The sequence below is a fragment of the Sinohyriopsis cumingii genome, chromosome 10 (genome assembly GCF_028554795.1).
Source record: "Sinohyriopsis cumingii isolate HCF-2022 chromosome 10, ASM2855479v2, whole genome shotgun sequence".
Taxonomy (NCBI): Eukaryota; Metazoa; Mollusca; class Bivalvia; order Unionida; family Unionidae; genus Sinohyriopsis; species Sinohyriopsis cumingii.
Genome location: NC_142970.1, coordinates 109,853,346 through 109,868,510, shown reverse-complemented (window position 1 = coordinate 109,868,510; position 15,165 = coordinate 109,853,346). Strand labels below are relative to the sequence as shown.

Genomic DNA, 15,165 nt, shown 5'->3' with positions numbered 1-15,165 from the left:
TGACCTACCTTCACATAATGCACCTGCAGATCTTTGTCTATGGTGTTTATTTTAATGAAAACTTCTAGCAAAGTGCAGAGACAAAGATCTGCTAGTGTATTTTGTGGTCAAAGATCTGGGTTTATGCACACTGTAGCTGGACTTACAGGCAAAGATATATGGTATATATCTAATTACATTTTACAATTAGCAATATCTGGAATACCTTTGCATTTGAGGATCCAGTGAGCACTGTGTTCATGACATTCAGGACAGACATAGCTAGTGATTGGGCTTCTGATCCACACAGCTAAAAATTGAATAAATATGTAAAACGTTTTAAAAGCTTAGCTATTACCATTGATTGATTGATTACTTCTGAAAATGCACTTTCAGCAATTGATTTGGCTATATCATGCTGTGAAAATAGGAGCTATTTGTATTTTCCCAAGTCACACCAAGGCTGTTGACCTGGGCTGGCCTGGGTAGTTATTGAACCCATGCCACTTATGCTACGTGTCTAATGCTGTACCAATTTTTATATTAGTAAAAGTATCACAAATGCAACATGAGACATCCATCTTGTAACATTTTCCCCACAACGTACCTTGACCTTTGAACTAAAAATCTTAATTATTGTGCAATAAGGTGTGGTTCTTGGTAAAGTTTCACCAAAATATCAGTAGAGTTTGAAAGGTAACACCCTGGATAAAGAAACAGAAGAATGACTTAGATCATCTCTGGCTGTGACCTTGGCAGGGGGTATGACTAAGAAAACATAATAAATATGGGAGAAACTTTCAATTCAAAAATATCAAAGGTTTAAGTTTCTTTCTAATATTGGTTTAAAAGTTATAACCATATGTGGACAGGTCAGAGAGTATGCAACATACCAGTATTACACGATTCATAACTGACAAAAGTGTCATTCAGATATCTTCAGTGGTTCAAACATTACACTCCAGACAAGGATACAAGTCACTGAATTACATTTTCCCTCAGGAGGGCATGTCTATGGTAAATGACAAATTGTCTATACATGATATTTTTTATCAAAAAAAGGTCTTTATTGTACCTAGGTTATACTCTAAATGAGAGTAGAAGTCAAACAAATATATTTTCTTTTGCCATGACCTTGATCATGCAACAGTAGGTCTGGCAGTGGTGCACAAAACAGGGCTAAGTTTTATGGAAACAGGCTTAACTACTGCAAAGTTATTAACCAGGCAAACAAATGTTTCAAGTCATATAAAACCAAAGCATAATAATTGTAATGAAGAATTCATGTACATAACAAATGCACCCATTTTTGTCCTCAGCAGAACAAATGATGTTTTTATACTCAGTCAAAGTATATAAATAAAGAACTCATAAAAGATAATGTTTGTATACTTGGTCAAAATATATTCATGATGTACTTATAATAGACAATGTTTGTATATTCAGTCAAAATATATTCATGATGTACTTACAGATAATGTTTGTATATTCAGTCAAAATATATTCATGATGTACTTATAATAGATAATGTTTGTATATTCAGTCAAAATATATTCATGATGTACTTAAATAGATAATCTTTGTATACTTGGTCAAAATATATTCATGATGTACTTATAATAGATAATGTTTGTATATTCAGTCAAACTATATTCATGATGTACTTATAATATAATGTTTGTATATTCAGTCAAAATATATTCATGATGTACTTAAATAGATAATCTTTGTATACTTGGTCAAAATATATTCATGATGTACTTATAATAGATAATGTTTGTATATTCAGTCAAACTATATTCATGATGTACTTATAATACAATGTTTGTATATTCAGTCAAAATATATTCATGATGTACTTATAATAGATAATGTTTGTATATTCAGTCAAAATATATTCATGATGTACTTATAATAGATAATGTTTGTACACTTGGTCAAAATATATAAATAGTGTAATCCTATAGATGATGTCTGTATACACAGTCAAATTGACTGCAGGAGGGAGGCCATTAGACAAAGTAGGGTTTGACTAATGAAGCTTCTTACTGACAGCATCAGTCCATGATTCCTGCCGCTTACAATGGGCTTCTTTTTGAATCAGAAGGTTGCAGAGATAGTGTTATTTTGGCTGCATAGTCTGCTCCTTCATTACCTTCACCATCCAATCCATACATTGTGTGCAGTACACAGCTCGGCATGTTTAATGAGAATGGTGGTCAGTAATGGATTTTTTTAACTTCCTTCTTGCTAAGTGACTGAAGTACTGATAATAAATTAGAGAAAATGACAGTCTAAAATAATTCTGGTTTTAGCATATTTCAGGGCAAGGCCTACTGCCTTGATTTTGGCTGAAAATATCAATGCACCATCTGGTAAACAAAGTTTTGTTTTGTGATTAACACTAATGAAGGCTGCAGCAGCCATTTCATCATCCTTTGAACCATCAGTGTAAATTCTTGTGCAGTTTTGAATTTGGAGACATGTTCCTAAGGGCTGTTCCAGTAAAACATACCTGGGACCCATGGAAGGCACTTTTAATGTGGAGTACTCACCCTTTGATGCAGTTTAGAATTTTCTTATCACTGTAATATGAACTCTTTGAATCAAAGTATCCTGGCATTCAGTTTTAAAATACTGCCTTTCCTGGGTACCATATATCTTTATATGGAACATATAAAACATGATTTTTGAAAAAATGGAGGTATTTGTCTCAGATTGTTTTTTCTTTATGTAGGGTAAAAAGCACTCTGGGTTGTTTTAGAAGCCAATGAAGTGTTAAAGAAATAAATGACCTGAAGTTTTTAAAGGTCAAAGTTTGCTTTGTCAAAGCTGGAAGACATTCTGATACAAAAGGTAGGAATGACACATTGTCTACTTTGGTATAAAGTTCTGTAGCTGGGTTGGAAAACAGATACAAAAGCAGTGTTTAATAGGCTGGAGATCAATTTTAGGTCATACTGTAAAGATGTATCTCTGCGATGTGATAAAGGAGGCTCATTCACTTCTGCCAAAAGACTTTCAACTAGGAATATCCTAAAGCTCCCATAGCATGTATTTCTTGATGGTAAAATGGGTTGTGAATCTTTAAATATGATTTTCTGGATGAACCATGAACAATGCAACCATAGTCCAGTTTGGATCTAATAAAGGTTCCGTATAGGTAAAGAATAACTTTTCTATTAGCAACCCAGTCAGTGTGCACAACTACTTTGAGTAAGTCAAGTACTTTCAACTATTTAGCTCTCATTTGCTTATCGTGTGGAATGATGGTGAGTTTTCTGTAGAAGACAATACCAAGTACCTTTGTTTCATCAACAACCAGTATAGGTGTTGCAACCAACAAGAGTTTAGGATCATCATGTTGTCTTTGTAGCTCATAGATAAGCCTACATACTGATTTTGATTTTGCAAATTTGCAACCATTGTCAGTGGCCAAATTTTAAATCTTGTTTTCATCTTGTTGCAGTAATCTTTCAATTGTATACAGGTGTTTTGATTAATAACATATTAGGAAATCATCAGCGTATATAGAACAATCCACACCAGGATTCAAACCCTTGACGATGTTATTAATTTTCATGTTAAAAAGCGTTAGAGATAAAATGCTGCCCTGAGGCACACCCATGTCTTGTTCATATAGAGAGATGATCCTACTCATACCTTGGATTATCTATCTGAAAGAACGTTTGATATAAAAGAGCCAGGTCATTCATTACTCTGTTCTTCCACGTTGTATCACAGGTCTTTTCCATGTCAAACAAAACAGCTATTAAATGTTCTTTCTTGATAAAAGCATCAATGATAAAATACTCACTCAAAACAAAAAATACAATGTACTCATCAAAGATGATTTTTATGTACTTATTCAAAAATGTGCAACTAACACTTATACCATTTTGATACATATAAAAGATTTTAAAAAGTACTCAACAACAACCATGCTGCTTTACATTTCAGCAGCATGTTTACAAAAAACAACCAGTCAAATAATATTGTTGAGACTGAAACTTGACAATCATTGCCATAATCAATATTAAAGTTGTCTTTCTATATACTTACTGAAGTTTTCTGAAGCAGAGAAATAAAGGAGTCAAAAGTCCCACCACTGACTAATATGACTTGTAAAGCAGCCTTGTCTTGGCATGCAAGCATCTCACTGATGGCACCTAGGTGTAAACAGAATGTGTGTATGTAAACACTATATATATAATGGCACATCAGCACTATTTTGGTTATACAGTCAGAGCAAACTATATTTATCATTATGAGTACTGTGAACAGCATATCACATATCTACACTCTGCTTAATAGTCCTTCAAGATGGCATCAGCAGGGATTGGTTAAACAGCTGCCTCTGGAGTTTATAGGCCAATGGGTCTCAATGACATAGACATCTGATCAAAGTATGTGCTCTTGCACTAAACATACTGTGTATAAACCATTGTTTTCCTATCAAATTTAACCGCTCCGGTGGCCTAGTGGTTATAGTGTCCACCTCGGATGCGGGAGATTATGGGTTCAATCCCCCACCAAGTCATCCCAAAGACTTTTAAAAATGGTACTTACAGCTGCCTCGCTTGGCACTCAGCATTAAGAGGTTAGTGTTAGGAATGGTCGGCCTGGTGTCAGGATAGTGTGACTGGGTGGGACATCATGCTACATGTCTGCAACATGATACCCCAGTGCTACTACCACACTGCAAACATCATAGCATTATGACTGAAAAATTGTTAAAGCTATGTTAAAAATTCAAATCACACAACACACACACCTATCAGATTTATCATTACATGACCACTGACCACAGGAATTATAATCTAGAGATCTTTTTTTATTATCCGAAGTGCAAGCCATCCACAAAATGTGGTCAATGAACTTCATCTACAACAATAGGAAATCAGCAAAATCAAGTTTTTCAGCAACAATGACACCAACCTTTAATATTTTGACACCAAGTTCAATAGGTTTCTACCATACCTTGCATGCAGCTCTCCACAGACTTTGGTCAATGAAAGTGGTCTGGAACTAATGTCATTATGTAAAGAAAAACCAAAACATTTTTTTATTCAGTGACCTTGACTTTATATCTTGACCTTGACCCTATAACCCCAAATTACTAAGCTTTTATGAAACCCACTATGTAAGTCATCTACAAAGTTTGGTGAAGATTTATGTATGAGAACTTAAATTTTTGGTCTAGAAACAATTTATATTTTTGCAGTTACGGTAACCTTCACTTTTGACTTTTTGACCTTAAAGATCACTACATTTTACTTTTACCCTCAGTACAATTCATTCATAAAGTTGTTCCGGGTATGTGATATAGAACTAATATTATTGTGCAGAAACTTTTTTTCTTCTTCATCAACAGTGACCTTGACCCCAAAATTGATAGAATTATTCCTTTTTTTGAGCACAAGCCAGTCACACAGTTTAGTTACTGTCAATGGTGAAGAGCCCAATTTATTGTCCACAAATTAAATTCTTAATAGATGGCTAGATGGGTGAATGGATAAATACAACATAATATGATACATATTATGGCAGACATATGAAAATTGAAAAGTCAAAAATCACCAGGAAGACAAAATCCTCTTTGACTATTAAAAAGTGTATATTCACCAGGAAACAGATAAAAATACATAAGAAGCTATTGAAAGATATAACAAAACAAAGATAAAGGATAAAAAAAACAGTATAAATGGTTAACATACAATGTCAGGTTTTTAAAAATACAACCCACATTCTTCATGTGGAACATAATCATGAAATGCAAAGACGTTGCTTCAATTGGTCACCTCTTATGACATGCAAGGGGAACATAGGGTCTAGTTTACATCCCTGAACCACCTGGAAGACAATGTAACAACATAAATCTTTCCACACAGAGCTCAATAAGAACGACTATCTGTGAAATATTGCAGTATTTAACTTTTTAAAGATTATTTTTTGTACAAAACATTGGGTCCAAGCAACTCAAAATCACTTAAAAGCACAAGCTTGTGTGCATCAGTAATTGCTTGCAAATTAACAGCAGTTACAAAGGTTTATCATTTGCACATGCTGAAGATCACACACTCTAAAGCTGAAAAAAAAGGGTGTATTGGTGTGTGAATCTTTTCCGTATTACAATTATTAAGGGTGTATTAGTGTGTGAATCTTTTCCGTATTACAATTATTAAGGGTGTATTGGTGTGTGAATCTTTTCTGTATTACAATTATTAAGGGTGTATTGGTGTGCGAATCTTTTCCGTATTACAATTATTAAGGGTGTATTGGTGTGTGAATCTTTTCCATATTACAATTATTAAGGGTGTATTGGTGTGTGAATCTTTTCCGTATTACAATTATTAAGGGTGTATTGGTGTGTGAATCTTTTCCGTATTACAATTATTAAGGGTGTATTGGTGTGTGAATCTTTTCCGTATTACAATTAAAGCTGAAAGAAAAGGGTGTATTGGTGTGTGAATCTTTTCCGTGTTACAATCATTAAGGGTGCATTGGTGTGTGAATCTTTTCCGTATTACAATTAAAGCTGAAAAAAAAGGGTGTATTGGTGTGTGAATCTGTTCCGTATTACAATTAAAGCTGAAAGAAATGGGTGTATTGGTGTGTGAATCTTTTCGGTATTACAATTATTAATATCATATATGCAACAGAGGGCCCTCAAGGAAGACTAAAATCAGGCTGTAAATTGCTAAAAATTTTGTCACTGTTTAATAAGAGGCAAAAGTTACAACCACTTCATTTTATGTCCAATCTATCAAACTACAAAAAAAAAAGTAAAAAGTGGTGTCTTGTTATTTATTTCACAGTCAGATATTGAAATATGTCAGCAGGATACAACTGATATCACCATGATGGCAATATCGCTTTTTGAACAACTTTTTCCCTCATTCAGAAAATACATCTGCCTTTATGTATGTTATTTAACCTTTATTTCCATGTTTAAGGCCTGTTTCATTTTTCTAAAAATTCCATTCCTTCTCTCTCTCCTTCCCTTCCTCTCTCCCTCTCCTTCCAAATCTGGATGAACAGATCTTAAAATGTGTGAACTGTAGACCCTCTAGTATACATTCATGCAATCAATGGCATGCTTACAAGAAATGTCCCCTCCCCCAACTAACTCCAAATGGTGGTCACTGACTCAGCTTACATGACTCGTGTCCCTTAAACAATATTGTATAACTGCAATACTCTATGACAAAGGGTACACATTTTTTGTTTAGAAAAACAACACGTTATTAAATATAGTAAAATAATTTTTTAAGGAGCAATTTTAACTAGCATCACAAATATGTTTGAAGATGGATAAATCAGGCAAAAAGTTATGTTGATTACAAACTGAAATTAAAGTGACATTTGAAAACTGGACACATCATCTGCCACAGAGCTAGACTCCAAGCTTGCATTACATTGCAATGTATATATATGAGATACAAAGTACCCTGACCACTTTCCACTGACATATGCCACTGATTTACACCATAACGTTCGGTGTAATAACTAGGCAATATTGACACATGTTACACTGTACATATAGAAAATACAAAGTGACCTGACCATTTCCACTCATGCTTATGCATCTGCCAGGCAACACCTGATAAAACTCAAATGTAACATGGTCAATTCACTTTGTGTGAAGTGTAACTTACTTGTCATAGAGAGCTGTCTCTCAGACCCCTCATGCTGCTCTGTGTCTGCCTCCAAAAGAACCTTCATATATCCTTCCATAACCTGACTCACCTCCACTTGGCGCTGAAAATTAGATGACAGTTACATGACACAATTGAAAAAAGATCTATTTAGGTAAAACAAAGAAATTATTTCTTCCCTCCCATGCTTGATATAGAATGTTTTTACTTTCAAATGACCCTGATCTTGCCTGTGGGACAGCAGGAAGGTAGGTTGGTATTGCATTTAATATGAAAGTGCCAAGCAGTCTAGGTATGAAAGCTATCCCTTCCAGTGTTTGAGACCCAATAGCCTACAAAAAAATTATAAATGAAAACTAAACCAAATCTTTCAAACAATCCTGACCATGCTCAAGAAAATTGCTAGTGTAGGGATCTGTGCAGATATAATTAAAATGCTTACTGATTTCATGGCCCACATACGAAAGTAATCCCCTAATGGGTTAGATATGTATGCCCATAAGAAAAACATCAACCAAAAAATATAACCAAGATTTTAAATGACCCTGACATTGCCATAGGGCCTGAGAAAGGATGAATGGTCCATAGAGCTGAAAGTCGAATGCTTACTGATTCTACAGTCCTAGTATGACGATCACATGTCTCGGGGTTTGGGATCTCTAACCATACAGAAAAACCCAGAAGACAAAAATTAATCAAAATTTTCAAATGATCTTGACCTTGAAGGAAAAAATAAAGGGTGGAGTTTATGGTGCTGAAATGGCAAGCTTAGTAGTTTGGGAATTGTGACCATATACAATCTTTTTTTTACCCCATACTAAAGAAAGATTTTCAAATAACTTTGACCTGTGCTGGATTGGCACTGGCGGAGAGTGAATGTCTGGAAATGAAAGACAAATGCTAACTAGACAGATGGTCCAAGTGTGAAAGCAATCTATCAAAGGGTTCAGAAATTGTGATGGTAAATCAAAACTGTAACCAAAATCTTACATAAATAGTGCAATGAAAATATTTCTGCACCTTTTCCAATTCTTTGTAATAGATTATCTCAGAGGTCTGAACAGCATCATCTTCTTTTATGACAAACTAGACATTGGGATCAATTTGTGTGTAAAATTTCATGGCAATCCTCCAAGTTATTTAAGGAGAGGCAGGAATAACAAACTTGGGCTAATGAACAGATGGACATCACACAACAGACAATGGACAACAGGCTTTTTTCTATGACCAGTAGATCTAAAGAGATGTTTATTCTAATGGGCCTAATTTCATCTGTTCACAATCAGCATGCATCCAGCTACATTCTTTTTGTAAGATCTACAATGATGAGAAACTGTGTAGTGGTTTACAAAAGTGACACAATGTTATTTGTTAACTTTTCTGTACATCATATTCAAATGTAAACAACACAGTTTGAACAAGATTATGGGTAAATCAATTTGATGCATTGCATATTACGTGGTACACTCAATCCCCCTCAATTTCAGCTTTATCACTGATTTGTTTGCAGTCATTCTGCCTTTCAATTGTATTCCTTTTCCATTTCACTTTTTTCAGGGTCTGTATTTGCAAATCTTGCTCAGGTTACAGCAGCATGTGATGTATGCCAAAATACAGTAATATATGCCAAGATATTAGTTTTAAATCTGTATATAAACTTGGTCGAGGCTACAGAAGTGTATAATGCATACGAAAACAGTGGTATTTACACTCAATTTGTTTGAAATTTATATACAAGCTTGATCTCAGCTACAACAGTGTATGATGTACATAAAAATCCAGTCGGGGCTACAGCAGTGTATGATGTATACCAAAATACAGTAATTGACACTCACTATATTAGTTTTAACTTTTAATACAAACCTTTAATGAACTACATCAGTGTATCATGCATGCCAAAATACAGTCATTTACACTGTAATGGTTTGAAATGTATATGAGAAAAAAATCTTGGTGTTGGCTACAGCAGTGTGTAATGTACATACAAACCTGATCTGGGCTACAGCAGTGTATGACATGCACCATTCTGACGATGCATTTGAGAACCAGACTTTTTAGAACAAGGGAGTCCTGTCTCTGCTCATTGGTTGGTTTGTCATGTTGATCTATAGACAGAATCTTCAGCACTACGTCCAGGGTGGCTGGAGTGATAGCTTTCAGAGCATTTGTCTGAAATAAGAGATGTGGGTTTTATTTTGTAAATTCACATTGCTAGTAATGGATTTATTGCAGGGTAGCATGTTTCCTAACAGCAGGGCAGCCTGTTTCCTGGCTTTCTGCTGCAAGTACAATTATACACTGATTTTCCAGGAATAATTGCCATACATCCACTAGATTCATTAAAAGTGCATTCCCAACTAAAAAGTCCAAGTCTGCAAAGTCTAAATCACCAATAAATCTAAAAATAATTATCCAAAATGGCAAACATAAATGTGCTTTAAGAAACATGGTATGATACAGAGGCTGCACTACTGATATATCTGAGCATAACATCCTGACCTCATGACCTCAAAGGCAAAAAGGAAGAAAATGATGATGTTATGTAATCCAAATAGGGTATACTGTAAGTAGGATGACAAACTATGTTGTTGTTGTTGTTGTGGGGTTTAACGCCATTTTTCAGCACACGATTGACTATTCATGGCGGCCAGTATTAATGGTGGAGGAAGAACCAGGGAAAACCCCGGAAAGAACCACCGACCCACGAGAAGCTACTGGCAAGCTTTCTCACATACCCGCATTGGCCGAATCCGAGACTCGAACCCACGCAGACAGAGGTGAGATGGCAGTGATCCGTAACGGATAGCGCTTTAGACCACTCGGCCACTCGGGGCCCCAACAAACTATGTAGCTTAAGGATTCAAGTCTCTAACCCCCAAAAAGAATCATACTTCTCAACCCCATCCATGTATATAAACCATGTGCATCAGTGGTACAAGGCAAAAGATGTGAATGTGATGATGTAATATTCCAGAGATGCATTCAATTGAGTAAAGATTGAGTTAAATAAAAAAAAATTTAAACCAGTACTTCAGAATTGTCCTACTTGTTGACATCATATCCCATGGCTATACCTAACTGCAAAAGTTGAAATGGGAGAAAGGGCATTGTGGGATCATACAAAATTTGATATATGAATTAATTGGGTGAGGGTTTATTAAAACATTAATGAAAAATCTCAGCAAGAAAGCAGTGATCCCAATGATGCAATGGAAGGAATATATTCCCTTGGGACCACACCCAATGATGCAATGGAAAGAAAATATTCCCTTGGGACCACAGCAGTACTGGAAGAAACTTTGGAATCATGAAATGTTCCACATTTGGAGAGAACTGGATAAAAGATTTTAAACATGAGACTCAAGAGTTGTAGCAAAGTATCCTACTGCTGACCTATTGGCCCCACCCAAGGCTTGACCCAGGATAGGACATGAGAAGGAGGAAGGGAAGGTCAATGTATGATTTGACCCAGGATAGGACATGAGAAGGAGGAAGGGAAGGTCAATGTATGATTTGACCCAGGAGTAGATGTGAGAAGGAGGAAGGGAAGGTCAATATATGATTTGACCCAGGATAGGATGTGAGAAGGAGGAAGGGAAGGTCAATATATGATTTGACCCAGGATGGGATGTGAGAAGGAGGAAGGGAAGGTCAATGTATGATTTGACCCAGGATAGGATGTGAGAAGGAGGAAGGGAAGGTCAATGTATGATTTGACCCAGGATAGGATGCGAGAAGGAGGAAGGGAAGGTCAATGTATGATTTGACCCAGGATAGGACGGTGGAAGGAGGAAGGGAAGGTCAGTGTATGATTTGACCCAGGATAGGATGTGAGAAGGAGGAAGGGAAGGTCAATGTATGATTTGACCCAGGATAGGACGTGAGAAGGAGGAAGGGAAGGTCAATGTATGATTTGACCCAGGATAGGACGTGAGAAGGAGGAAGGGAAGGTCAATGTATGATTTGACCCAGGATAGGACATGAGAAGGAGGAAGGGAAGGTCAATGTATGATTTGACCCAGGATAGGACATGAGAAGGAGGAAGGGAAGGTCAATGTATGATTTGACCCAGGATAGGACGTGAGAAGGGGGAAGGGAAGATCAATGTATGATTTGACCCAGGATAGGATGTGAGAAGGAGGAAGGGAAGGTCAATGTATGATGTTATATTCTTAATATGCAGAGAAGGGAAGCATTCAATGATATTCTTTTTCAGACCTGATATAAATGGGTTATGGAAAAAAAAGGGATGAAAAAGAACTTTGATTGAAATGTGTCCACAGTATAAGTCTTAACACCAAGGCCCCACCCAGGAGCAACATTGGTACTGAGAGCAGGGAAGTATGACATTATATTCCAAATATGCAGTGAACTGGGTAATGGGTTATGACAAAGTAAGTGCAGAACTGAAACAAAAACAATAATCAAAATAGTATTCACAATATAAATGGCCCCAATGAAAGAAGGAAGTGGACAATGATATTGCATTACAAATACTTATTTTTCCTTGTAAATTATGTTTCTTTGAAAATACTTACCCAATCATAATACCTTAGAAAAACTACCACTACCTCGCAAGTCCAGCCATCCCCGATACTACTTTTAGCTTCATAGTGTATAAATATCCGTTATTACTGGAGTGGACAGCATGCTCCCTATGGATGTAACTGTGGGGAGACTGGGAGGGTGTATGTGCATTATGATTGGGTAAGTATTTTTGAAGAAACATTTTTACTAGAAAAAATTGGTTTCTTCTTCGAATACATTACCCAATCATATTACCTTAGGAAAATATGTAAGAGGAGGAGAGAGGTACAGCCCCTTACCCCAGAGATACCATCTCCTGCCCCTAAGGGATTGAGACAGCTTTTAGGTAACCCAACTGGTGGAGATTCAATTTGTCAGGGCGTGGCATCAAAATGGAAAAAAATTCCCCCCACAAATCCAGCAGAAGTTGTGAAACCGCGTCTCAAGAAGCTGTTGATTGGTCTGGAAGGGAGATATGTTGAGCTCCAGGCATAGGTCCTACCAGATTGAATTGGCCTCTCTGGGATGACAGATCTCGAAGATGAAACTAGAGAATGTGGTCTTCGATCTCCATCCCACAGAATCAATGATGTGGGCTTGCAAACAGTTCCAGTTTGATGCTAGGTTGGTGGCAACTGCTCAAACATTTTGAGCCAAAGTGCATAGAAGTTCACTGAGATTGGGTTATTTCCGTATATGCTGAGCGAATAACCACCTTACTCCAGGACATAATATTCTGTTCCAATTGAAACTCCTGTCCCCCTTTTATGAGAAGCAGAAAGAGGCGTGATTTCACTCTACGCAATGGCTCTGTTCATTTAACAAATCACTTGACAGCCCAGACTGGGTCTTGTAGGTGGCCTGTAGTTGATATGTCCAGATGACATAGAGGGTTCGTGACAAAAGTTAAGTCTGAAAATGAAGATGTCTTATCCAGCCAGGTTAATACCCAAGATAGGTTCCGCTTTGGGCCTAGGGTTAACATTTCTGGCCATGTATATGCAAAGTTGGTGAGAAGGTCAGATAAGTCCTGGGTCTGTCTGATATCCTCTCTCTGATGATGATGAAAGGTATCAGCTATCGTTGAGTGTTAACCTTGGACCATACTTGGCGCTAACTTGCTCTCTTTGAAATCCATAGGAAGTTAGTTATCTGCGGTATTGATGCATGGACATGTAAGATATGTTCATTTGTGCACCACTGGGTGAAACTGTGCCATTGACATCATATGCCTTTGGAGTGGTGGGTCGTCACACCTGAGCAATTCTCTCCATGACTGATTGAGAAAATTTTGAATGTTGAGGCACTGTTTGAGATGATCCAGACATGCAGGTTCATGGCTCTGGACAAGGATGAAACAACTGCCATCATGGTCATATGTGTAGATAAAAGAAAACCCGAATTCAGCAGGGTTTCCGATGCAAGAGTGATGATGTAGTTAATCCACGACTCCTCCCGACAGAGTGGTGTAATGAGGATGAGGATACAGGCTGATTCCCTTGCTTTCTTATCACTTTGGAATCAGAGGTGTTGGGGGTTGGTGTGAGTTCAAGTTGGTCCAATCCAATGATAAGGCATCCATTGCCCAAGCTGTTGGGTCCAGGATGGGAGAGACAAAGGATGCAGTTTTTGGCAATCCCTATTGCTGCAAACAGGCCCACCAATGGTTGGTCCCATCGGGTACAGATCTGAGCGAGAACCAAGGGATGAAGAGACCATTCTTTCTATACTAGCTGATTGTTCTGTAACAAAGGGTCGGTCAGTGGGTTGAGTAGTCCCGGGATATGGTGAACCTGTAGGGCTTGTTGATGACAAAACCACTTCAAAAAGTCACACACCATGACACAAAGGTCTGGTAACTGGGGGCCTCCTCATTGTTGAAGATAAACCACCACTGTAGGTTTTATTCTTGTTGTGTGAGATAAGTCCCACACCATGATGCAAAGGTCTTGGGACTGGGGTCCTCCTTGTTTCTGGGGAAATATCACCACTGTAGGATTGAGATAATCCTTATTGTTGAGATAAGTTACCAATGTAGAGTTGTCAGACAGAATGAGAACTTCCTTGCCATCTAAATATTCTTGCCCCCAATGAAAGGCTTTCACAATGGCCAGTCTCTCCAGAATTATTGATATGAAGATGTCATTCTGTAATCTCAAGCGGGTGGATGCATAGATGCATACACGCCATGAGCCAAGTTAGGTTGCTCCCAATTCTGCCAATGGTGCCTCAATTGGGTTCAGTTGTAAACAGGATGGTCCTGTGGATAAAAAGGATGATTCCATTCATGCAGAAAAAACAGCAGCTATGCAGTAGAAGGCAAGCTAGAACCACAATGTCTGCTGCTGTGTTGAGAAATCCAATATGGATAAAATTCCTCGAAAGTAAGGTGCTACCATGGGTCGCTTCAATGCTTGATCCTGAGGGAGATAAAATATGGTGCCTGTGTACTGAAGTCCATACCTAGGTAAAGGAATCGTTTAGATGCTACTAGGTTGGATATTTCCTTGCTGAGAATTTCAGATCAGTAACAAGGGCTATCTATCATGACTGGTTAGAGTTAACTCACTGATGTTGCTTCAGGATGCTGTCCATGTAACTTGATGCTGCCACCATTGAAATGGTCCTGACATGCACCGTTACTCGATTTGTCAGATATGACCCCTGTGCCGTTGTTGAGCCTCAATTGTGGGTGCCCTGAATTGATATATGATGTTGTAGGCAAACCGCAGGAAAGTCCTGGAAGCCTTGTGAATAGGGACATGAAGGTATGTGCCATCTAAACTCACAGTGTTGGCATAGTCTCCCTTGTGGATATAGTTCAAAATGTGCTATGGTGTTGCCAGTGGGAACCATGGGGCATGGATAAATGGAATGAGGGTGTTTAGGCTGATTACTAGATGTAGAGAGTAATTGCCATTGGGACTAAGAAGAAGGCGTGGAACAAATGATCTAACCCTCTCGGTGCTACATCCGCATGGTATGCAATTGTCGGAGCTTC

General features: G+C 37.5%; 1 protein-coding gene across 1 annotated transcript in view; it reads right to left on the bottom strand.

The window, feature by feature from the left end:
- LOC149791007 (neurobeachin-like protein 1) overlaps positions 1 to 15,165 on the bottom strand; it is a 225,434-nt gene that overhangs the window by 166,158 nt on the left and 44,111 nt on the right. Inside the window, exons 8-11 of the mRNA XM_089972877.1 lie at positions 9,627 to 9,806; positions 7,638 to 7,740; positions 4,042 to 4,148; positions 206 to 289 (exon numbers count right to left, since the gene is read on the bottom strand). Of these exons, the coding sequence (XP_089829003.1) occupies positions 206 to 289; positions 4,042 to 4,148; positions 7,638 to 7,740; positions 9,627 to 9,806 (474 nt within the window). The remainder of the gene's footprint in view (positions 1 to 205; positions 290 to 4,041; positions 4,149 to 7,637; positions 7,741 to 9,626; positions 9,807 to 15,165) is intronic.